The following is a 25,850-nucleotide window of genomic DNA, read 5'->3' as shown; positions in this document are numbered from 1 at the left end:
GTTCTATAATGAAAAATTCCCACTAGTATATGAAAGTGACATAACGAGAGACTCTCTATCATGAATATCATGGTGCTATTTTGAAGCACAAGTGTGGTAAAAGGATAGTAACATTGTCCCTTTTCTCTTTTTCTCTCATTTTTTTATTTGGGCCTTTTTTATGGCCTCCTTTTTTTCGTCCGGAGTCTCATCCCGACTTATGGGGGAATCATAGTCCCCATCATCCTTTCCTCACTTGGGACAATGCTCTAGAAAATGATGATCATCACACTGTAGAATGCCAGAATAGAGGGAAAGGCCTAGCCTATCAAAGACTAGCATCTTCAAGCATCTTGCAACATTCAGAAGAGTACATAATAGCAGTTTATAATTAACAAGCATGCTGTAGCATTAACACCCAGAGATCCTTCCTCGACTCCCTGCGAGAAAGCAATCTCGGAGCCAACATATCCATCACATGTCTCAAGTAACTAGTTCTAGTTGTAATAGATCAGGGTGCAAGTCTGAATGTCCATTACCGTGGACACAGTACTCGAATAGATAACTTCCCTGCAGGGGTGCACCATATTACCCAACACGTTTGATTACTCTGGCCGGACACACTTTTCTGAGTCAATGCCCGACCTCGGAAGATCAACACGTCATAGCCCTACCTAGGCTCAACAAAGAGGTCCCTATCGGTCTACATCCTAAGCACTCCAGGGTCTCGGGCCCATCACCTGTTGCACTCCGGGTCATTGCAAGAAAGGTGGATACCAGCACCGCCTCGGATGGCCAGCACGATCCGACCGTGTCACAATGTTGAACTGGACGTCTGACAAAGCTTCGGCTGATACTGCGACATCGAGGCCCATAACTATTCTCGCATGGTGGTTAGTGCATAAAGGCCAGAGGCCAACTCTTCCCAAACCTGTTAGTGCATTGGGGGCTCACGGAGACGAGCAGAGACTCGCGATAATGTGACCCCGTCGCCCCGTCTCATGGACTTACGGCAAGGGCCCAGAATGCCCGGCCGTGCCCCGTAGAAAACTCGCGGGTGCTCTACGGGCTCGTCCAACTTTCACATCAACTCACGGGTACCCCTCAGGGCCGACCCGACTTCATTAATGGTCTCAAGTAAAGTCCGGGTAACCGTGTGTCCAAAACATCAAGGGGAAAACCCGAGGAATCACCCTCGGTGGATTCCACTCGATGTAATCATCAAGGTGAACGTAGGAGGAATCACCCTCAAGGTCCACACTTGAGGGGTTGCACGACAGAGTCGTATCGGGAGTGGTAAAAGAGGAATCACCCTCGATGACCACGATCGAATAGCTACACTACAGAATTATCATCAGGAGCGTGTTACGAGGTATCACCCTCGGCACTTGATAGTAGCTCTGCAGAGTCGAGCAACAAAAGGGACGTGATGTGATGTGAGGTGTCGGGCTCTGGTCGTCGATCACGTTGATCGAGTCGTCGATGATGAAGCAGGGGCGACAAGGACAAGGTGGGGGTCACTGACCAACCTATAGTAAGTAGTTTAGGATAAGCAGGTAGGTAACAATAGCAGGTGCAAAAGCAGGCTATGCATCAGAATAGGAGCAATCAATTACAGTAGCAAAATCTAATGCAAGCATGAGAGAATGGAAATGGGTGATATCGGGATGATCAAGGGGGGCTTGCCTGGAAGCTCTGCTAAAACTGAAGGAGGGTCGTCGTCGATGTCGTCGATCATAGGGGCATCAACATCGGTCTCGGGGTCTACCGGAGAAGAAGAGGGGGAAGAAACAGTAATACAAAGCACATAGATGCATTACTAAGCATGACATGACGATATGCGGTGCTAGGGGTGTTATAACGCAGTGCTACACGATACCGACGAAGGGGGATAACATCCGGGAAAGTTTTCCCGAAGTTTGGTCTTTTCAGACATATGAATCGGAGGGGGACGGTTGCATGTTCGCTATGCTAGAGACGTGTGGCACACGAACGAACTGCGTATTCAAATTTATCTCGCTATTCTGAGCAACTTTCATGTATAAAACTTTTTCATCCGAGTTACGGATAATTCTATGAATTTCCGAAGTTTTAATAATATTCTGAAATTGTTATTATATAATTTAATTTGAAAACGGAATTATGACGCCAGCCTGACATCAGCATGTTGTCAGCTGTCAAAAGTTTGTTGACTAGTCAAACAGACATATGGGTCCCACTGTCATAGACACAACTTAATTAAACAGACTTCAATTAACTAAATAGATAATTAGAGTTAACTAAACAGAATTAAATAAATAATTCATTTTTGTTTTCCATTTAAAAAAACATTTTTATTTTCGTTTTAGGGGCCGGGCCCCATCTGTCATTGCCTCAGGGGCCTTAGCGGGCAAATGGACGCGAGCGTGAACGCCGCCCGAACGGATGTGCCGAGGTCTGTCGTCACCGTCTCGACCTGAGTGAGAGGGTGTGTGTGTGTGCGCCGCTAACGGGCTTGTTTTTCTCCTAGATAGATGGGTGAAGGGCAAGAGTGAGTGCTCCTATATGGCGCCTGACGCGCTAGCGAACATGCAAGCGCGCACCCCTCCGCTCCCGTGCGCCCCTAGTGGGCCGGCCCACGAGCGGGGCTGAACACCCCAGTTTTTTAATTCGTTTTCTTACTATTTTTACTTTTCGTTTTCTTCAAAATAATTCGTAATTTCGAAAATTTAATTTGTAAAAAACTGTTCGTGATTTCAAATAATGAGTTTTTTTTGAATTTTAATGAAAAAATATTTATTTTGATGATCAAATTTATATGTGTGTTTTTCTAATAATGATGAACATTTTTTTACATTTGATGAACACAATTTGAATACGATGAACATTTTTTAAACTTGATGAACCAAATTTGTGTTCAAGAATATTTTTTTGAAAAATGGATGAAGAAATTTTGAATTCCTTGAACAAGTTTTGAAATTGATGAACAAAATTTGAATTTGGTGAACATTTTTTGAAATCAATGATGAACAAAATTTGAATTTGGTGAACAATTTTTGAAATCGATGAACAAATTACGAATTCGATGAACAGTTTTTGAACTCAATGAACAAATTTTGAATTTGGACAAACATTTTTTCAATTTCATGAATGTAAAAGGAATTTTATGAATATTTTTACACATTGATGAACATTTTTTGAATCTGATACAAAATAGGTTCACAAATTTTGAAAGAAAAGAAAAGAAAAGTAAAGAACAAATTTTGAAACCGACGAACAAATTTTAAACTTGGTGAACAAATTTTGAAATCGATGAACAAATTTTGAATTTGGTGAACATTTTTTCAATTTGATGAACAAATTTTGAATTTTGATGAACATTTTTTTCAATCCGATGAACAAAAAAGGAATTTTATGAATATTTTTTGAATCATTGAGCATTTTTACATATTGACGAACATTATTTGAATTTGATACAAAAAAATGTTCACGAATTTGGAAAGAAAAGAAAAAGATGAAAAAGAAAAGGAGAAAGGGAAAAAGAAAAAGAAGAGAACTAACAAAAACGAATGGAAAAAAATGGTATATAGGCCGGCCCATATGAGCGCTCAGCGCGCTAGGGGGGTTGCGCGCTTGGTCGCTCGACAGTCCCTGTTGGACGCTCGTTAGCGTCAGAAAGTCGACCTTCCGCTGATAGGAGTTGTTTGCGGGCTGGATTCTTCGTGGCCCGCTAAGAAAGTTTTCCTGTAAAGTACTTGTGGAACGTTGCGTCTGTTTCCCGCTGGATTCTTCGTGCCTGTTTCGAGATGGTTTCTTCGTGGAGGTAGGAATTCGTTTTTTTGGTGACTGTTTGATGGTGCTTGCCAGACGTTGAGACGTAGAACTGTTCTCAGTATACGTTGAACTGTTTCTTCAGTAATAGAGTGAAACTTTCTTCAGCAATATATGTTGAACTGTTTCCTGAACTTGTTTCTCAAATATAGGTCAAGAAAACTGTTCTCTTGGCAACAAGATTGAAGCCGGAGTACCAAAAAATAATTAATACGACAAAAATATACCCGGAAAACACAAAGAAAAATAAATGAAGTATGCTAGAAAGAACAAATTGATGTTCAGAGAATACAATAAAATGTATGTATACATATGAAAAAAGTTGAGGAAAAAACATAGAATACTGAGACAATAAGTATAAGCAAATACATTGTTCGTGCCACAAAGTAGCGGCAAATAAATGGAACACATGTTCTCGGAAAAGAAAGAAGAAGTTTCACGTATGGCCGGATATTTGTTCGCTCTCTTCTTCCAGTTGAAAAGTATAATCCACTTCAATATATGTGCTCATCCATATCTCCTGCTCTCCCTTTACCTACAACAAATTTAATTTTGTCTTTACTTGTTAGAAAAGAACATAATCAAGTGTCAAAAAATGGGTCAAAAAATATGTTTCTTGTAATATGAGGTAAAGTACGTCTATATACCACTAAGACTTGTTCAAATTCCAAGGCAAAAGTACTCCTTGAGATTCATTTGAATATGTGGAATCCCTGATGAATAAAGATAAAATGCATAAGAGAAACTACATGGATAGAAAAAATAGGCTCCAAAAACTTAACAAACTAGAGTGAAGAAAGAAGAACTACATGTAGCTGCAGGAATGATTTCACCACCGGGAGTTGAATTTCGTTATCTTTACAGTTGACAATGGAATATAAGAACTTTTCACGAAGAGCTTGCACATCGTCCTAAGGGATGGATGCAGAAAAATCATTGTAGCCCTGACCGCAGGAAAGATTCTAGCGAGGCTAGCCAGCCGAACTAGCGAGGTGGAGCGATATAAATGCAGCGCAAACCTTAAAGTACAATGTACAGCGGAAAAATCCTTAAAAATTGCATTCAACATTTTTATGAAATACGTTGAACAAAACTTAAAATACAGTGACGTTTTTTGCAAAACATATTGAACAAAAAAAATACTCAAAATAAACATTTTATTGTATACATTGAACAAATGTCTTAATATACGATGAACAAAATTTAAATACACAATAAACATTTTCTAAAAATACATTGAACAATTTCATAATCTATGATGAACATTTTTGTAATACACGATGAACATTTTTGTAATACATTATGAACATTTTTATAATGCAAGGTGAACTATTTCATGCAATGAACATTTTCTTCCCGATTAAGATAGGACTGCATCAGGGGTCAGCTTTGAGCCCTTATCTTTTTGCATTGGTGATGGATGAGGTCACAAGGGGTATACAAGGAGATATCCCATGGTGTATGCTCTTTGCGGATGATGTGGTGCTAGTTGACGATAGTCGGACGGGGGTAAATAGAAAGTTAGAGTTATGGAGACAAACCTTGGAATCGAAAGGGTTTAGGCTTAGTAGAACTAAAACCAAGTACATGATGTGCGGTTTCAGTACTACTAGCTGTGAGGAGGAGGAGGTTAGCCTTGATGGCCAAGTGGTACCTCGGAAGGACACCTTTCGGTATTTGGGGTCAATGTTGCAGGAGGATGGGGGTATTGATGAAGATGTGAACCATCGAATCAAAGCCGGATGGATGAAGTGGCGCCAAGCTTCTGGCATTCTCTGTGACAAGAGAGTGCCACAAAAGCTAAAAGACAAGTTCTACAGGACGGCGGTTCGACCCGCAATGTTGTATGGCGCGGAGTGTTGGCCGACTAAAAGGCGACATGTTCAACAGTTAGGTGTGGCGGAGATGCGTATGTTGAGATGGATGTGTGGCCACACGAGGAAGGATCGAGTCCGGAATGATGATTTACGAGATAGAGTTGGGGTAGCACCAATTGAGGAGAAGCTTGTCCAACATCGTTTGAGATGGTTTGGGCATATTCAGCGCAGGCGTCCAGAAGCTCCAGTGCATAGCGGACGGCTAAAGCGTGCGGAGAATGTCAAGAGAGGGCGGGGTCGACCGATTTTGACATGGGAGGAGTCCGTTAAGAGAGACCTGAAGGATTGAAGTATCGACAAAGAGCTAGCCATGGACAGGGGTGCGTGGAAGCTTGCTATCCATGTGCCAGAGCCATGAGTTGGTTGCGAGATCTTATGGGTTTCACCTCTAGCCTACCCCAACTTGTTTGGGACTAAAGGCTTTGTTGTTGTTGTTGTTGTTGATGAATCTTTTTGTTATACTCGGTGAACTTTTTATATAATACGCAATAAGAGAATAAGAACAGAAACACACAAAAAAAAGATACGTAAAATAAAAAAATGAAAGGAAAAAAGGAACCAAAACATAGAGTTGTGGAGACAAACCTTGGAATCGATAGTCGGACGGGGGTAAGTAGGAAGTTTAGAGTTGTGGAGACAAACCTTGGAATCGAAAGGGTTTAGGCTTAGTAGAACTAAAACCGAGTACATGATGTGCGGTTTCAGTACTACTAGGTGTGAGGAGGAGGAGGTTAGCCTTGATGGGCAGGTGGTACCTCGGAAGGACACCTTTCAATATTTGGGGTCAATGCTGCAGGAGGATGGGGGTATTGATGAAGATGTGAACCATCGAATCAAAGCCGGATGGATGAAGTGGCGCCAAGCTTCTGGCATTCTCTGTGACAAGAGAGTGCCACAAAAGCTAAAAGGCAAGTTCTACAGGGCGGCTGTTCGACCCGCAATGTTGTATGGCGCTAAGTGTTGGCCGACTAAAAGGTGACATGTTCAACAGTTAGGTGTGGCGGAGATGCGTATGTTGAGATGGATGTGTGGCCACACGAGGAAGGATAGAGTCTGGAATGATGATATACGAGATAGAGTTGGGATAGCACCAATTGAAGAGAAGCTTGTCCAACATCGTCTGAGATGGTTTGGGCATATTCAGCGCAGGCCTCCAAAAGCTCCGGTGCATAGCGGACGGCTAAAGCGTGCGGAGAATGTCAAGAGAGGTCAGGGTAGACCGAACTTGACATGGGATGAGTCCGTTAAGAGAGACCTGAAGGATTGGAGTATCACCAAAGAACTAGCTATGGACAGGGGTGCGTGGAAGCTAGCTATCCATGTGCCAGAGCCATGAGTTGGTCGCGAGATCTTATGGGTTTCACCTCTAGCCTACCCCTACTTGTTTGGGACTAAAGGCTTTGTTGTTGTTGTTGTTGTTGATGAATCTTTTTGTTATACTCGGTGAACTTTTTATATAATACGCAATAAGAGAATAAGAACAGAAACACACAAAAAAAAGATACGTAAAATAAAAAAATGAAAGGAAAAAAGGAACCAAAACATAGAAGAAAACGAAATAAAAAAAGGAACCAAAACATAGAAGAAAAACGAAAGAAATAAAAAACCCGCAAAAAACAAGGAAAAAGCAGCAAACCAAATCTGTACGTGGGCCGGCCCATGTGGTGACTCCCTTCAGCGATGGGTCATCCTTTTGACGCTGCGGGCGTCAAATAGGATATGCCTGGTCGCTCAGCGGCGCCTATGCGCCATATAGGAACCCACGGCAGGAGTGGCGTTCCTTTTTCTGGGCCCGCTATCGATGTTGATGGGCTGCCAAGCGGCCCAAAGGCCCCGACTATGCAAGTCAAAGAAAATAGTAATACATAACAGAGCAACTATTAACGAGCGCTTCTTTGGGAGCCTTGCAACGATCAGCGTCACTTGACGCGCTCTCAGCCATTCGTCACGTGCCGCGCTCTGGGCGCTCCTTCCGGATTTTGTTTTTTATTTTTCCGCACGCGTTTTCAGCTTTTTAAACGTTTTTTTTCGAGTTTTTTCGACGTTTTGGTTTCTCACCGGTCTTCCTTAGCTTTTCGACCAGGAAAAAAATTACACGAAAAAATGCGTTTTTTTTCCTTTCGCGAGAGTCACGGTTTTACTTCCGCGAGAGGCACGGTTTTTCTTTCGCGAGAGTCACGGCCGTGCCTCTCGAAAACGAAAAAAACGCGTTTTTGTTTTTTCTTTCACGAGAGTCATGATTTTGCTTCCGCGAGAGTCACGGCCGTGCCTCTCGGAAACGAAAAAAAACATGTTTTTTGTTTTTTTCCTTTCGCTAGAATCATGGTTTTGCTTTGGCGAGAGGCACGATTGTGCTTTAGCGAGAGTCACGGCCGTGCCTCTCGGAAACGAAAAAAACACTTTTTTGTTTGTTTTTTTTCTTTTATGAGGGTAACGGTTTTGCTTCCGAGAGAGGCACGGTTGTGCTTTCGCGAGAGTCACGGCCGTGCCTCTCGGAAATGAAAAAACGCGTTTTCTGGTTTTTTCCTTTCGCGAGAGTCACGGCCGTGCCTCCTCGAAAACGAAAAAAACGCGTTTTTTCTTTTTTTCTTTCGCGAGAGTCACGGCCGTGCCTCCTTGAAAGAAAACATGTTTTCTCTTTTTTTTCTTTCGTGGGAGTCACGATTTTGCTTATGTGAGAGACTCGGTTGTAATTTCGCAAGAGGCACACGCATGCCTTTTCCGGAAAGGAAAAAACCCGTGTTTCCGGTTCGTTTTTTCGTCCGGTTTTTTTCGTGACAAAAAAGTTCGTCAAATTAACATGGGATCTAGTTTTAAAGATCTCGACGTGAGGAATCCAACGATGAAAGCGGTTCGAGATTTGGACACACGGTTTGAAAGATAAAATGTTTTGAATAAACAAATCTAAAAAAAACTCCCAAATTGCGACAAGTGACACATACGGAGGAGTTGGAATGATCTTTGTAACGAGTATTCCTCAACTAGTGATTTCGAATAATAAATAAACTAAAAAGAAAACACTTATATTAGTCCAGTCCCAGAGGCCCCAACGACAACAACCACAGCGCACCTTTCCCCTCGCCCAAACCCTAAAAAAGAAAAAAAAAACTTTCCTTCGATCCAAAGGAAATCTCCAAACCCTAGCACGTCCTCCGCCGGCCCCCCCGCACCCCATGGCGCAGCTTGTCCGACCTCGCGACCGCGACCGCTACAACCAACCAAAGCACCCCTCTCCCCTCTCCTCCCCTCCTCCGACGCTCGGAGGCGACCAGCAACCCACGTCCCTATTTCGTCGTCCCGACCTAATTCTTCTTCCCGACGGTCGACGAATCTCTATCTACGAAGATAGGCATGGAGTTCTCGTCACCGATGCCCTCCGCTGGTCGACACGACCCGTCGAAGATGTCTACATGGAAGTCCTCTACGATCTCCAGACGAGTCCGCGCGATCTTCCACCCCCCATCGCGGAGCCCGTCCCACGCCGCCACCGCGGCCGAGATGCCCACCAACCCCCTATCCGATGTATTCTTCCTGACAAGCGAATAATCCATGCCTACAATGATAGGCACGGGGTTCTCGTCACCGACGACATGGACGGGTCGACACGACGTGTCGAAGATCTCTTCAGGGAAGTCATCTCCGACCTGCCCCGCTATCGTCCACCGCCCCACATGGCGAAGCCCGCCCGACGCCACCACCTCGGTGGCGATCCCCACAAACCCCTTCTTATCCTATGTCTTCTTCCTGACGACCGCATAATTCATGCCTACAGTGATATGTATGGGTTTCTCGTCACCAAAGACATGAACGGGTTGACACGGCCCGTCCAAGATGTCTTCAGGGAAGTCCTCTACGACCTCTGGACGAGGCCCCGCGATTCTCCACCGCCGTATGCGACTTTTTTTTTTAATTTTGTTTTTGCAGTAGTTATCATGTCTTTCCGTGTTTATTGAATCCTGAAACTTGCTTGATTAGGGTTGTTGATGCCACCGAGGAAGATCAGACTGCAGCTGAACAAACGGCCACTCCAAGCCCTCATCCCTCCGGATCGCAATTCATCGATGATCTGCTGAACAGAGCTTCTGTTGCCCAAAAGCTGAAGCTGGCTCAAATGTATGCGCTTCATCCGACCCATTTTTGGCAAATTAGCTGCAAATAAGCCATAATTAGGTGCCAACTTATAAGAACTTACATTCTTGATCAGATACCTGACAATAAAACTGTGCATTGATGGACACTCTCATGGGTTTCGAATAACAGTTTTGCTAGCTAGGTACCATCAATCAATCATCAACGCATGCAAATCTTAGTCGTTTTGTCCATTGACATTTTGAGCCTGAAGTTTAATTAATGAAAATTTACCGTAGACAATTGTTCTACGGTTTTGGCTAAAAAAGAAGACATTTTGAGCCTGAGCCTATACTGCTGTGCGACTACACCATTGGCACACCACTGCACCTTGCACTGACCAAGGACAGAGAAACGAATTCAATTTGTTTTATATCTCTGCGCACCCTAATTACAACTTAGATACTACTCCCTCCGTACCAAAGTATGGAGTGCCTTACTTTGCACGGTCTTTAATGCACGACTTTGACCACTAGTATGTACCGAATTATTTGGATTTATAATTTAGAGTGTATATAAATGGTATTGCTGTATTTTTCTTGCAAAATTCTTTCATTTCATATAACTACATAATAATTTTAAGTCATTGACCAGCAAAAATAAAGTGCGCCTTATATTTTTGGAGGGAGGGAGTACTAAATAGACTCAATGCCCAATTTGAACAAGTTAGCCCAACTTCCTTTACTCTATTGCTTGTGCCAGTTTTGAAACACACTGATCAACAGAGTGGTATATAGACGAAGAGATCTAAGTTTGTTGTTTCTTCTTTCTTTACTCTCTTGAAACCAGATTGTTTTTATTGCATTACAATCTGCCTCTTTTTTTTTTCAGGCGTGAGGACAGAGAACCAACTGTCTTGGCCTCGAAGGAGCTTCTTGGCACTACAACACTGGAAGAGTCATCAATTACTAATGCTTTGTCTCTGCTGCAGCCTACACTGTATGACTCTCTCTCTCTCTCTCTCTCTCTCTCTCTCTCTCTTGTCCTTGGCGAGAGGTGGTTGGTAGTATGTATTTTCCATTTGTTCTAGTCGAGATGAAATTTCTTAAGGGTGTTTTGGTTCAGGAACCAACTGCCATGCTATGGAATGGTTCCATTCCATAGAAACGGGTTGGTTCCGTTCCTGTATTTGGTATGAGCAAAAAAGTAAAATGGAACGGTTCCGTTCCTGTGTTTGGGTTGCAAGCATGGAATGAAAAATGAATTAACAAACATTCAAAGTTTCGGCAGCACTCTTTGTTTGTATTATTTCTCAAGAAAAACAACATAACTGTATATTGACAAGCATGATACATATATGACATCACATAGAACACAATTTTCAACAACATCATAAGGTAGCAATAAGGTAACAAGTTCATTTGCCACATCCAAAAGCAATCAGCCATACATGTCTTAATTCACATACCAAACATCCAAAAGCAACCAAAGTGCGCTACAGCCATACATGTCAAGTTAGCATACTTGAGAGCCATACAACCATATTGAATTTAGAAGTTCTTCTTGACATACCTACTCACCCAAACAGACTTGTTGGTTTGGGAAAGTTTCATGAAGGCTCTTGTTGTCTTGGGATTGTCAACGGGATGAGCATAGTAGTGGGCAAGGTGCTCTTCATCAAAATCTGGCAATTGGGAGACTACATCCCAAAGGTCATCGGCTATAGCTTCATCATCTCCATTAGACTTACAAGATCTTCAGCCACAAGTTTGAACCCATCTTTCAGAGTGATAACTAGGTCATCATCATCAACTTCCTTTACCTTAGCCTTCTTTTTTGATGGTCCTTTGGGGTTAGAATTCTCACCAACATATGGTGACGTATTCACCTCACCATTTTCCTCATCGTCGACATCAATAGAAAGGAGATCATTCCTGGACCTAAGCATTCATCCCCGTAGCCGTGGTTGTTCCAAAAATGGTTGCCATGGCATTCAAGAAGGGGCCATCAGATTTGTGGTTCTACAAAAAAGTGCAAGTGATTAGCATAATTTAGACATGAAATGGCATGATATTGCTCATAGCATTAGAAGCATACCATACAATGCCTTGCATAGTGTTCATCGCTGAGCCTAGCTGTGCAAGTATCTTCATCCCATAGAGCTCTACTTTAGATTCTTCAAATTGACTACCCTCCCCCAAATCTTCCTCCACTTCTTGAGATGGTTTCTGACTTGATCTCCGGTGACAACTAGCTTGAATTGCTTGTTCAAAACAGCAGCCCATTGTTTTATGAAGAGATCCAAGTTTGTTGTTGTTTCTTCTTTCTTTAGGGCCCGTTCGGAGGCTCTCCATGATCCAGCTTCACCGTCTCCGGCGTGAAGCCAGCCCAAACGCGCTAGCTTCTGGAAGCCTGCTTCGCGGAGCCCGTCCTCTCGCAGTGTAATTTCCTGGAGCAGCCAAAGCGTAGCTTCTAAAAAAGCGGAAGGTGGAGTTGCTGCAATTTACATGAGAATGCCACCACCAAGTCAATCCTTGCGTACTGATTCGCCCGACGCGCTTTCCCGTCGCCCAGCTTCTCTTCTCCCCTCGTCCCCTTTCTCCCCCATCTGTAACCCTAGGAGGGCGCCGCCGGCCGCTGCCACCCATCCAACGCGGCGCCGGTGCTCCGCCGCGCCCCCGCAGGTTCCCCGTCCCATACTCACTGCATTCGCCACCCCATCTCCTCCTTCCCCCGCCCATCCTCAGCGCACCCGGACGCCCGATCCTACCTCAGCTCCCTCCGTCGCTCGTCGCCGGCACCCGGTTGACCTGCTCCGTCGAGCTTGCCGCCGGATCCACACCAGAGAGCTCACTTCTCCTAGCTCCCTTCCCATGCCGGCTTCCTGTTCCTGGGCTATTTCGAGTTTGTACAGTGTCTGGAGCTGCTCCCTGCTGCCGAACGAATCTCTGCTCCCGTCAGAAGCTGTCTGCGGCTGGCTTCGCGAGAAGCAGGCTATTTCCAGAAGCTGGAGAGGATCCGAACGGGCCCTTACTCTCTTGAAACCAGATTGATTTTCTGCATTACAATCTCCCTCTTTTTTTTATTCAGGCGTGAGGACAAAGAACCAAATGTCTTGACCTCGAAGGGGCTGCTTGGCACTACAACACTGGAGGAGTCAATCACTAACGCCTCCTCTCTGCTGCAGCCTACACTGTATGTATCTCTCGTCCTTGGGGAGAGATGGTTGGTAGTATCTAGTATGTATTGTCCATTTGATCTTAATGGTATTATTTCCCTCATGTTTATGTTTTAGCGAAATCAAATTTCTTAAATGTATTGAATGTCCAATTTGAACCAGTTAGCCCAACTTTCATCACTCTCTTGCCAGTGCCAGTTTCGAAACACACTGGTCAGCAGAGCGGTATTTAGATGAAGATATCTAAGTTGCGTGTCGTCGTTTCTCCTTGGGGAGAGGTGGTTGGTATTATGTATTGTCTATTTGATCTTAATGGTATATTTCCTTCATGCGTATGTTGTAGTTGAAATCAAATTTCTTAAATGAATTCGATGCCCAATTTGAACTAGTTATCCCAACTTTCATCACTCTTGCCAGTGCCAGTTTGGAAACACACTGGTCAACAGAGCGGTATTTAGATGAAGATAGCTAAGTTGCTTGTCGTTTCCTTATTTATTTACTCTTGAAACCAGATTGTTTTTTCTGCATTACAATCTCCCTCTTTCTTTTTCATTTAAGGCATGAGGACAGAGAACCAAATGTCCTGGCCTCGAAGGAGCTGCTTGACACTACAACACTGGAGTCAATCACTAACGCTTCCTCTCCGCTGCAGCCTACACCGTATTAATCTCTCTCTCTCTCTCTCTCTCTCTCTCTCCGGGGAGAGATGGTTGGTAGTATGTATTATCCATTTGTTCTTATCTGTATATTTCCTTTATGCTTATGTTCTAGTCGAAATCAAATTTCTTAAATGAATTTCAATGCCCAATTTGAACCAGTTAGCCCAACTTTCAGTACTCTCTTGCCCTTGCCAGTTTTGAAACACACTGATCAACAGAGTGGTATGTAGATGAAGAGATCTAAGTTGATTGTTGTTTCTTCTTTCTTTACTCTTGTGAAACCAGATTGCAGCCAGATATGTTGTCATCCAAGGGCGCTTCCTCCACATGGGCAGAGGAGGTGACTCACTCGCTGACGCCGCCCATTTTGGCCCGGAAACCTGCCGGTTGGAATCATCAATTTTTCATCAGAGTAGATCTTGGGGGATTTTTCCACACATATCCTGAGCTGGGTGGGCCGTTCCGGAGCTTGGAGGAAGCTAACAAGGCTATACTCTGCCACCTTGAAAAACTACGTGATCGGAAAATGTAAAGCTTTTTCTTAGCTCCCCCTAGTCTTTTCGAAAATAAGAAGCAATTACTAATAGACAGCTCTCTAATTAATCAAAACAGAAGCCAGCAGCAGGTTTATTCCTCCTCTCACTTGTCCAAGGTTTCTCACTCTTGCTCTCTTGCAGGGTTAAAGTTTCATTAATTAGCTTCCATTCATTGTTTCTCAGGTGCACAAACGATGGGCTTTCCAGTTCGGAGATTGCTATATGAGATGCTCTTCACTGGCCAGATGGCACGAGGAAGTATTCTTCGAGATCCAATCCGGATGAAGATCATATGGGGCTATTGATTCAAGCTTTGTTGGACAAGTACAATGAGGAGAATAATCTTTTGGGGGTTTGCTCACTCTCCCTCACTCCTGGGACTCACTTGCATCAGTTGCTAATTTACCTTTGTAGCTACTCTGTCGAATGCGCTCATGCCGCCTTGATTGTCTTGTACTGTACCAATTAATTGTTGATGCAATCTGATTTCAGGATGATGCATATAATGTTGAAAATGTCGTGAGCTTCCAAGAAGTTTATGAGGGCAAAGGTGGCTGGTACTATCATCTGAATTGTACTAGAAAGACTAAAGGTGGCGTCGACAATCTCTTCTTTGCCGAAGTCTTGAGAATGAATAGAGGACTACAATTCAAGCTCACCTGTCTCCATATGGTTAAACCTGCTGTTGATAACGGTACTAGTCTTGACTTTAGATTTTGGCAAGTTTTGTCCATATAGCTGTTTGGCTTGTTCCCTTGCTTGAGGCTCACCACATATACTCCTTCTGTAAAGTGTTTCTTTACAGAGGGAGTACATTTTAATATCTTTTTTTTGAGCATACATTTTAATATCTCTAAGAGCTAGTTAAATGAAATATGAAGGTACATGCTATGGTTGTAAAAAAACCAATGTTAGTATGAAGCACCCCATTGACGCTGGTAAATACAAAGGTGGCCACGATCCCTTGTGGCCACCACGGCTTTGCGTGGTTCTTCCACCGGATTTGCCTGAGGGTTTTGATGCTAAGATGAAAGCTATGGAGGAAAGGATTAGATATCAATTCCAGGTATGTATTTTATCTCGTGCGTTGTTTGTTAGTTATGTCACTACTTAAGTGGTCTATTTGTTTAGGACTGATGTGTTGATATCGGATGCTGGAAGAACTGTTGCTGCTGATGGTTTGGACAAGAGCCAGCTGGGAAGAAGGGGCTTCCCAGCTGCTGATGCTAGGATTAACAAGGAAAGGATTGGATATGTATACGGGGTATGTTTTTATCTCGTGCACTTGGTACTGTGTTAGTATAACGTCACTCAAGTGGTTTATTTGTTTAGGACCGTGATGTGGCAAAATCGGATGCTGGAAGGCCTGCTGCTGGTTTGGAGGGAAATTGGGGCACGTACGTTATACCGCCGATGCGTCTGAAGGTTTGAGAAGATGGACCTGACTGTCTATCAGTTTGGAATTACTGTCCGATGGTCTAACAAAAAAGTGGTTATGGGACAGTTAAAGTTTTATTTTGCATGTCTTTGAATCACGTAGCTGGATCATCGTTTTCTAGCATGTGTGGTACATCCAAATATGCAAGTAAGACGAATTGCAAGTTTTATTTTGCAAGACTAGCCTGGCGTAAATCCAAGTTGTTAGGTTGGCTTTTAAACAGCGACGCACATGTACAGCTCCCAAATTTGGTCCTTGACCATTCTTGTATAAGAAACCCTTAAATAAACGGCGACGCACATGCACCGAATAATCTGTACTTGCCAATTAATTAGAAAATGCTTGTGTCGCTCACACTGGACGCAGCGCGGGCTGTAAAGGCACCTGGTCCACATGTTGGGCCCACATGTCAGACACAGCTCCGTCCCTCAGGCCTCATTTGGTACAAGGGGATTGAGAGGGTTTCTAGAGGATCAACCCCGTGGGGCTCAAAAACCTCTAAAACCCCGACGGTCCATTTGTTTCACGTGGTTTGCCCAATCCACCCCCTTCGATCCCCTTCAATCCACGCGTCTCCCAAGCCTTGAGGGCACAGGCAGGGAACGAGATGGCAAAGCGACGATGCCGCCCCGCCGCCACCAAGAGGAGGCGCCTTGCCGACGGGGACTAGGGTTTATGCCACCGCACCGCCGCTCCCTCCCCTTCTCCACTCCCCGAGCAAAGGCGGGGACTAGGGTTTACACCGCTGCGCCACCGCCACCTCCGCTTCTCCGCTCTTCCTCTCTGGCGACCCCAGCCACCTTCGAGGCCCTCCTGTTCGTCGATATGCATTGCCGCCCTAGCCCTTCGCCACGGAGCCCAAGCTTGCTTGTCCCCTAGGTAAGAGTTGTATTTTATTTCCTATGGATGTACGTGTGCTGCTTAATTCCCCTGTATTTTCGACTATATCTTGAATCCCTTGCATTGTTGATCCAAGCCGGGGCTCTCTTTATAGGTCAATTGACTTCATCTATGATGATCTTAATCTCTAGCTAGTCGATTATGTGGACTTTTGATTTCAGTTCAGTCCGATTAGACTAATCTGTTGCTATATATAATCTGGGTATCTAATTTGTGGGACAACCGAACCGAATCGCGTCATGCATGGGTGTGAGACTGAGTTAAGTACTAGCATAACGCCTGGTGTATTTTTTTAGCTTTTGAACCAAACTGAATCGCATCGTAAAAGGAAACATAGAGAAATTTAAGTACAATTACAATTTTGTTTCATGCTGCAATTGACGATTGAATTCCATCATTTGATTGCACGCTGATCTCGAAAATTTAATATATGTTTATTGAATAAGCTTAATCACACTTGTTATTTTATAAAATTTACTGCAGAATGGTTGTTCTACGGTGTGAGGGTTAAAAAAAAGCTTAATCACAGGATCTGTAAACTACAACGACTCATCCAGAAGTATGTATCATGCAGTTTCATTACTAGTCAATGAGGTGGGACTAGTAATGTTGCTCTGCATATTATCCATTTGCTCCTGGAATTGCAACATACTATTTCTGGGCAATGCTATGCTTTTAATACTTAACTGTCTTGTGTAATGCCATTTGCTCCGTTTCTAGAAATATGATAGCAGTCTAGAATAACTTTATGATGATGATGTTTGCACACATCCCCTGTTATTTTTTGTAAATCGTACTCTGCATTGCTTACCAATATTCTTATCTAGTTGTGCTGATATAGGCTGTAGGACGGATGAACTAGTACACTGTACACCTCATGCTGGTTATCTGGGAGCACCGATCACCTGTTTGTTTGTTTGTTTGTTTGTGAATCCTGTTCTGCGTTGCATTCGCTTACTAGTATGCTTGTTATCTTAGGAGCACCATGCATACTAGTACTTGTAGTTTATTACTATCTATTCGTCTAGCTAGCTAGCTAACTTGGTCCATTTCCGTTGAACTGAATCTATGTACTAACCTTTGCTAACTTGATCTCCCTCCATGGACCTTGCAGCCTCTTTCGCGCTCCGCCAGCATCAACCTTCTCCATGCCTCGCGGCCATCAGCCTCCTTCACACCTACCGAAGAGCTGGTATTTTCCCCGGTAAGATGTAACTTTTTCTTTTCATGTTCTTGCCATCATAAATCATTTGAGAATAAGTTTTATTGTGATTACTTGCAGTAGCAAACTGAATCTGTGTACCAAATTAGTCTTGGCGGCAAGATATCTATGGATCATTTTAGAAACAATTGATGAATTTTAGAAACAATGATCTCAGACCTTGCTAACTTGTCCTTTATAGCACGAATGCTATTTATAAGAACTTGGTCCATTTCTGTTGAACTGAATTATGTAATGGACCTTGCTAACTTGTTCTTATTTTGACAGAGATCGATGTTTTCATGCAGAGTTATTACGAGTATTTGCTTTTGGCCTTCTTTTATGTGGACTCAAGATCGATGTTTTCATGCAGAGTTATTACGAGTATTTGTTGCTTCCAGGCTGGAGTTAGATGGTAACAAAGGAAAGAGCTCAATTGCCAATGGCAACATAAAATGCAGCCACCGAAATACAAACATGGCTACCACCTATGTTAAACTTTGGTTGTAATAGAATATTATGAGGACATGTTGTTCTTGTAACAAAATAATCTGGGAGTAACCTGTTCTTGTAACAGAATATTGTGAGGACCGACATGGTTAGAGTTGTTAAACTAGCAAAGATGAGATTTTTAATTGCATTGTTGCCATCAGTCTATTATATCAAACCCCGCCTACCAAACATGTTTTTATGGAAGGGGATTGGAAACTTGGGGATGTGAGGGGAATTGAGGGGATTGGGTGGAAGGAAGGGATTCACCAAAACCTTCTAAATCCCCGCCTCCCAAAACCTCTCAAATCCCCTTGTACCAAATGAGGCCTTAGGGCCCGTTCGTTTAATCCCTTCCCAAGGGGACTGGAGAGGTTTGAAGGGAATTGGAAAGGAATTTGACTTACAGGGGGTGTAATCCCTCACAATCCCCTTTAACCCCCCTCAAACCCCGTGCAACCGAACAAGGCCTTAGAGTAACTCTAACGTGCTGACCCAAACGGCCGAGTGCTTTGTTCATTTTTCGTCCTTTGGCTTGGCCAGGCGGGCGTGGGTTGGCTCAACGTGAGGCATACCCATTTTTGACTCGGATGGCCGAAATAAAATTAGAAAAATATAATTAACATAAGTGGCTAGTGAATGCCGGCCAAAGTCCTCTTAAACAATAGTTAAACATAAAAATGAACATGTCTGCACGTTGCCCTAGTCGTCCACCTTGCCGTTGTCGTCGCTGCCTGTGAGGATGAAGACGGGAGGCGGCCCGGCCCAGCCCAGCTAAACTTGGCTTTATAGGCTGTTAGGGCTGCCTCCTCCGACGTCTGCTGCGGCGATGCCATTATGGCGAGGCAGGTGCGCTCCTCCTCCTCCTTGCGCTCCCTACGCATGCGCCGCTCCTTCACCCGCGACGACCCAAATGGAGGTGGGCGGGTGGAAGCGTCTGGTGACCCATGTGGCCGCTCCCCCCGCCATTGAAGCAACGACAAGCAGTTCAGTTAGGCGTTTATTACCAAGAAGCAAAAATTCTCTAAAAAGAAGAAGCAAACTAGATAAATTGATGGATACTTGCAGGTGTTTATTACAAAGACGATGGTATTAAGAATCAGATACTTACATGCTTGTTGAAATCAAGTTACGTTGTAAGAGCATCTCCGGCCGCGTCCTCAACATGCCCCCCCTCCTGGCGATTTTTTAGCGTCGGCGGGCGAAAATCGGCCCAGTCGCGCCCCCAAGAGCCCATTTTTCGCCGGGTTGGACCGAAATTGGGGTCGGCGGACCCATGCCGAACACGGTGCGCTGGGGCGCCTGGGAGCACCGGCGCGCGCGTTTTTTGGCGCGAACTAACTGCGGGCCCGCCGAGTCAGCTACACTATCGCCTCGTCGTCCTCACAACGCCTCGGTTTCCCGTGGGGAATCAATGCCAAGACTGCCGCCGGTCAGCCTTCCATTGATTCCTCATGGGCGGCGCGACGACGCCCTCCCTCCCGCCACGCATACACACGACACCGGGCGGCTATAAAAGCAACGCCTCACCTTCACCTCTGGCCACACCCGCCGTGTTCTGCCTCTCTCTCCCCGTGCGCAGCCACCGTCGCCGATCCTCCCCTCTCTCCCCAAGCCAAGCCGCGACGATGGGCTAGCGATTCCCCGGTGACACGGCGGCGGCCAACGACTTCGGCCGCCGCTCCCTGCATGGGTGGGAGGCGTACCTCCTCTTCGAGGCCAACATCCCGACGGCGCTCGACATGCGCGCAGGGCCGGGCGGGTGGAGGCTCAGCGCCGGGGGCGTCCCCATTCCCCCGATGCCCGACGTCAACGCGCTCGCCGACTACTTCGCCGACGAGGTCGAGCGCGTGCGGGCGTCGCTGACAGAGGAGCAGCGCGTCCTCCCGCAGTATGCCGCCGACAACTACGAGGCGTGGACGGCGTACTTCTAGCACCGGTAGGCGTAGCGACTGGCCTCCACCAACGGGGCGCCGATAGTGGGGGGCGTCAAGAACAGCGATGGGCGTCGCCTGTGGTGGGGCGCCCCCGGCCGCACGCTTCATGAGGTTCTCCAGCACCTCGAGGGCGGCAACGACCCGCCACTGACATACCCAGCCACGGCCGCCGCCCCGGTCCCCCGCCGGAGCACCGGGCAATGGATCCCTAGGAGGTTCGGCTCCTCCTCGTCTTCCTCCTCCCGCTCCTATTCCCACTCCTCCGGCTCACTGGCGGTGTTCGGCGTCAAGGCCGAGCCCGAAGCGGAGACGCCGCTCGGCCGGCGCACCCGCAACACCGGCGTCATCATCAACGAGGGCGGCGGGTGCGCCTCCTCCTCGGCTCCTTCCCGCTACGTGATAGAGGCGAGGGTTCCGATCCTTCGATGAGATGATAACTATCGATTTGGTGGAGACGACTTTGACGATCCGACTACAAACGTGCACGACGTTGCGCCTTAGCAATCGCTAAACCAACTCCGGGAGGTTATTGACCACGTTGGAGCACGATCAACCTGACCACGAAGGTCTATTCCTGCAAGCAATCGAAGAACAAGCAAGAATATGATTAAGCAATCTGAATATTGCGAGTATGGATGAAGTATTGATAAAAGTGGGGTTTCATAAGCGGTCTTGGTCTGGTCGTTGGACACAAACGAAGTACACGAAGTTGCAGCGGCTAACTTTTAACTAAATAAAATCCCAGTCTAAACGAAGCCTTAAGGGCTATATATATAGGGAAAAGGGAGGGGATTTTGTCCACCCTTGGCAAGGTGGGACTAAAACACCTCCTAAGTCGTTTCCCCTATAATATGGACTCTAAAAATAGATTACATGGGCCTGGCCCAAAATAAGGTGGCGCGACACCAATAATAAACTATGGAGGAAATTTATGAAAGGCCATCTTGTATATTTCGTCCATCTTCTTGTATGTCATCATGGTGGCTTCAAAGTCCGGAAATCTCCACTTGAACCTCCGTTCTTGTTCTCTTTGCACGCACCTTCATCTCCGTGCTTGACCATGCTCCAATGTTCATCCTTCTTGTCCGTGCTAGGCCCTTCAATTGCAAGCAACACAAATGTATCTAAGTTAGGCAACATCATATTCTCATGAACACTAGAAACATTACCAAGAAACGAAAGTACCTGATAATTTAATTGGCGTATCTAAGCTCTAGCAACTGTTCCAAGAGGTAAAACAACAGGGGATATGGGTGTAACTGTGGTAGCCATGTCCTCATCATCCTCCCCTTCTTGAAAACAAAGCCGTCCTCGGCGTTGCTTAATCTGAAATATGGCTAACAATAGAGACAAGGTGTACACGTTGTATTTGTATATGTCATCCATTTTAACTGATCTCAGTTGTGGCACATGTGACACAGTTATACAAGAGCACCCTTCAAAAGTCGTGAAAAATAAAGCCAATATATTATCACAAGAAGTCAAAGGCATGAAAATATTGCAACTCAGTTTGCACATATAAGTGAAGCTCTTATTCATAATAAAAGATTGGTAATGCTCATCATTAAACCATCCCAACCTTGATGAACCATCACCAAGATTAGAGGTCATATCAAAATGATTAAACATTGGCACAACTATTTTCAAACGTATTTGATCCAAATCTGATCTTTTCACTGATTCACATGGTTCTTTTGCATCAATTGTTAATTCAATGGGTTCACTCAAAATTGTTTGATCACATGGCAAAGTCAAATCATGAACATAGTCCTCTAAAATAGCTGGTGTGATTAAAGTAGTGGGTAGCTCATCGCATGGTTCATTTAAATTGACAAGGCATTCATCATACTCATGTGGAGGTGGAAGATCGGTACCTTTGTCATTACCTCTTATGATCAACAAAGATGATGTAGGCACTCTAGGTGGCGACATGTCACATGGTGGAGGTGATGTAGTGCTCTCAACAATGGATGTTGTTGCCATAGGAGACGTAGTGGTGGAAGGAACAACCGTCGCAACTCGTGGGATTTGCACCTTCCGCTTGTTTATCTTGTGGGCAACACGTCTTGTTATCTCCTGTTCAGCTTTGCAAGCAAGACGAAACAAACGGTCCATAGGATAACATGTTTCATGAATTAGTATCTCCTGAATGTCATGGTTTAATCCTCCCCGAAATCTATCCATAAATTCTTCTTCACTTTCTTCTAAAGAGAAATGCAACAAGGTAGTTTGTAAATCATCATAATATTTCATTACAGTGTCACTACCTTGTTTTAAATGTTGCAACTTTTTAATCATGTCACGAGTATAATAAGCGGGGACGAATGCATGTCGCAAGGCAAGTTTCAAATCATCCCAAGTAATAGGTATATAATCAGGGTGTAACCGACAATATTCACTCCACCAAACTAAAGCATAACCAGTGAAAGAACCAACCGCAACCTTAACTTTTTTATGTTCATCAAAATTATGGGAAGCAAATATAATATTTATGTCGAACTCCCATTCAATATATAAAGCAGGTCTAAAACGGCCATTAAATGATGGTATAGAAACATTAATCTGATCATGTGCATTTGGATGTTTATGCACCTCTCGTGATCGTTGTGGAATTTGCATAGGTGGTGACACGTCTCCCGCGATCGACAAAGCCCATGGATTGACTCTAGATCCTGTCATGATTAGTAGAAACAAGAAACAAAATCCAAAAATAATGTTTCTATAACTACTAGGATGTGGTAGTAAAACGCTCACAGTAAAGCAAATATCAATGTCTTACAATGTCTTACCATGCAGCAGGCGGTGATCGGCAACCAGCGGTGTCAAGTAATTCCAAAAGTTGGGTAAAGCGATTGCCAGGTGAACGTATGGATAGACAGTGTAGAAATATATGGAGCTGGGTTGGCTTTATATATGTGGAAAAAAAATGCTACAACCACGTTAATTAGTGCAAGCTGAAAATTCGTTCAAAGTGGTCGAGTGCTGATCCTAGGCTAGATCGTGCTAGAGACGCGAGCCTAAGACACAAATGAAATTCACGTGCCTTGGCAACCAAGTACTCAAGTTGCAACATAAAAAAATATAAGCAACGTAGCAACAAGCCAAACGAGCAATACTACAAGTATGTATGATATCTGCAAATATTTGATATGTGGCTAATCTCTCTTTTCTTTTGTTTCTGCCTCAATGTCTTTCTCCCTCACGTGCAACTTCCTTTTCTTTGAAGAAAATTGCCCCAAAAACGGCCACCAACCAAACCGATTGGCACTTGCCTTTTTTTTAATCTTTTCCTTATCTCTTTTGGCAACGTCCAAAAATAATTCCTCACAATAAATGCCGATTCCAAAACCTGCACCACCACGTTACTTCTCTCTCTCTCTCCTGCTGTTTTTTTTCTATTTTCCAAACTCTGACTCTTTTTCGTTGGATTAGTCAATAAAAAAATCCACCAACGTGAATTGCTAGGACTCCAAACCGAATAGGTTTTATTATTTGTTTCTTTTATTCCGCCAACCTCTCTTTTCTCTCTCTCGCTCTCTTTTTGCAGCGATCTCCACGGATCCAAACTAGTACTATGATTCGGCTAGCCAAAAAAAGGATTCAATCAGATCTGCACTTTCCTTTCTTTGCCTTCAACGATTAGAAAACTTTCCAAGAACTACACTGCTATTTTTATTTCTCAAATCTGCACAAGATTACCATGCGATGCCTTTACTTGGAAACGAAATCTTTTTTTTAACTCCAACGTTGGTTGCTCGTTATCTTCTTTGATTTTTCTTCTCCTTCTCACTCTCCAACAAAAATCCAAATGTCCAATACTTGGAAACAGACCAGCACGTCCTCCTTTGCTTTTTTTTTCTCCTTATTTACCACAACAAACAGGGATTTATGGACACAGATCGGCGCTTGCCTTTTCTTTCACGGATGATCCCTTCTTTCCTTAAAACCAGCCACGTACTGTTTCCAAACGAACTTGCCTTTTTTTTGGGCGACCAAATCTTGCCACGAATCTGCTAGTAGCTTGGTTTCCAACGAAAGCAATCCCAACGAGGCAACAACACGAATTTCCTTCCAACCTAGAAAACAGATCAACGCTGGACTCTCCTTTCCTTTTTTTAGCGATTCTTTTCGTTTGCTTAACAAACTAGGAAACTTTCCAAGTAATACCACGTCCTCCTTTTCTTCTTTTATTTTCGCCCTTTGTATTTCCTGGCCGAACCAATCTCTTTCCTTCTTCTCTCACCTCAAAACGCTCACTTTCCTTATATACGTTTTCTTCGTTCCTGTTTTTTTCTTTCCTCCAATTTTTTTTTCAGATTTTTGTAACTCCACGATCACAAGGACTTTTTCCCTTCGATCCAAACTTTCTGAATGTTTTTTTTTGCAAAGGATGGAAAGAACAATGGCGGCTGCAAGACAATAACAGATGATAGCGACACCAATAAAAGTGTATGGACGGTCGTGATGGCGACGAGCAAAAGATTCTGTAGTGGAAGATGACAACGAGGTGAAAGATGGTGTTTGCGGAAGCGGCGTGAACAAAATGTGCTCAGAACTCGAAACTCTAAAATACTAGACCTAAACCAGCAACTCGACACACGATGCAACCAAAAATTCAACAATGCAAAAACTAAGTGATAATAGCGAAAGGTTCAGACTGTCTGGGACACGGATGAACTACTCTAACTCTTTTTTGGTGGCTTTTTCTTGGACTCTAGGTACGAAGAACATGTGCAATCTAGACTATGAAAAACTGGAAATCTCACCGAGCAACCTGAAAACTGATACCACTTGATAGAGGCGAGGGTCCCGATCCTTCGATGAGATGATAACTATCGATTTGGTGGAGACGACTTTGACGATCCGACTACAAACGTGCACGATGTTGCGCCTTAGCAATCGCTAAACCAACTCTGGGAGGTTATTGACCACGTTGGAGCACGATCAACCTGACCACGAATGTCTATTCCTGCAAGCAATCAAAGAACAAGCAAGAATATGATTAAGCAATCTGAATATTGCGAGTATGGATGAAGTATTGATAAAAGCGGGGTTTCATAAGCGGTCTTGGTCTGGTCGTTGGACACAAACGAAGTACACGAAGTTGCAGTGATGGCTAACTTTTAACTAAATAAAACCCCAGTCTAAACGAAGCCTTAAGGGCTATATATATAGGGAAAAGAGAGGGGATTTTGTCCACCCTTGGCAAGGTGGGACTAAAACACCTCCTAAGTCGTTTCCCCTATAATATGGACTCTAAAAATAGATTACATGGGCCTGGCCCAAAATAAGGTGGCGCGACACCAATAATAAGCTATGGAGGAAATTTATGAAAGGCCATCTTGTATATTTCGTCCATCTTCTTGTATGTCATCATGGTGGCTTCAAAGTCCGGAAATCTCCACTTGAACCTCCGTTCTTATTCTCTTTGCACGCACCTTCATCTTCGTGCTTGACCATGCTCCAATGTTCATCCTTCTTGTCCGTGCTAGGCCCTTCAATTGCAAGCAACACAAATGTATCTAAGTTAGGCAGCATCATATTCTCATGAACACTAGAAACATTACCAAGAAACGAAAGTACCTGATAATTTAATTGGCGTATCTGAGCTCTAGCAACTGTTCCAAGAGGTAAAACAACAGGGGATATGGGTGTAACTGTGGTAGCCATGTCCTCATCACTACGTGAAGCCGAAGACAGAGCCGGGGCTCGCCCCCGTGAAGACGGAGTCAGGGCTCGCCGGCGGCGTGAAGGAGGAGCTCGACGACGCGGCGGCCT

At 44.3% G+C, this 25,850-nt stretch overlaps 1 protein-coding gene and 1 long non-coding RNA gene across 7 annotated transcripts; both read left to right on the top strand.

Annotated features, from left to right (window-relative positions):
* The first annotated feature begins 8,740 nt into the window (after window positions 1–8,740).
* LOC119316896 lies at window positions 8,741–15,879 on the top strand. Of its 5 annotated transcripts, none has more exons than XM_037591282.1 (11): window positions 8,745–9,555; window positions 9,642–9,779; window positions 10,626–10,733; window positions 12,825–12,929; window positions 13,471–13,572; window positions 13,857–14,099; window positions 14,291–14,459; window positions 14,600–14,801; window positions 14,989–15,173; window positions 15,269–15,371; window positions 15,440–15,879. In XM_037591282.1, the coding sequence occupies exons 1-7, from the start codon at window positions 8,840–8,842 to the stop codon at window positions 14,331–14,333; spliced, it is 1,455 nt and encodes a 484-aa protein (XP_037447179.1). In that variant the 5' UTR covers window positions 8,745–8,839; the 3' UTR covers window positions 14,334–14,459; window positions 14,600–14,801; window positions 14,989–15,173; window positions 15,269–15,371; window positions 15,440–15,879. The 5 variants fall into 5 exon arrangements, with proteins under 5 accessions (XP_037447180.1, XP_037447181.1, XP_037447179.1 ...); XM_037591280.1 differs by having other exon boundaries at window positions 15,239–15,371; XM_037591281.1 differs by having other exon boundaries at window positions 14,972–15,173; window positions 15,239–15,371.
* Window positions 15,880–16,077: 198 nt separating this feature from the next.
* On the top strand, window positions 16,078–18,267 carry LOC119316895. Of its 2 annotated transcripts, none has more exons than XR_005153394.1 (3): window positions 16,078–17,004; window positions 17,560–17,649; window positions 17,935–18,267. It is a non-coding gene; the product is annotated as an uncharacterized LOC119316895 (long non-coding RNA). The 2 variants fall into 2 exon arrangements; XR_005153393.1 differs by having other exon boundaries at window positions 16,078–17,039.
* Window positions 18,268–25,850: the final 7,583 nt, after the last annotated feature.

The sequence above is a fragment of the Triticum dicoccoides genome, chromosome 6A (genome assembly GCF_002162155.2).
Source record: "Triticum dicoccoides isolate Atlit2015 ecotype Zavitan chromosome 6A, WEW_v2.0, whole genome shotgun sequence".
Classification (NCBI taxonomy): Eukaryota; Viridiplantae; Streptophyta; class Magnoliopsida; order Poales; family Poaceae; genus Triticum; species Triticum dicoccoides.
The sequence above is the reverse complement of the archived record's forward strand: the minus strand, read 5'-3'. Positions and strand labels throughout refer to the sequence as shown.

Bases quoted from the DNA above. Each gene is read 5' to 3' on its own strand.
- LOC119316896 (XM_037591282.1), top strand. From the start codon at position 8,840: ATGGCGCAGCTTGTCCGACCTCGCGACCGCGACCGCTACAACCAACCA. The intron at 9,556-9,641 runs GTATGCGACTTT...TTGCTTGATTAG, and splicing joins CCCCGCGATTCTCCACCGCC to GGTTGTTGATGCCACCGAGG. The intron at 13,573-13,856 runs GTATTAATCTCT...TTGTGAAACCAG, and splicing joins TCTCCGCTGCAGCCTACACC to ATTGCAGCCAGATATGTTGT.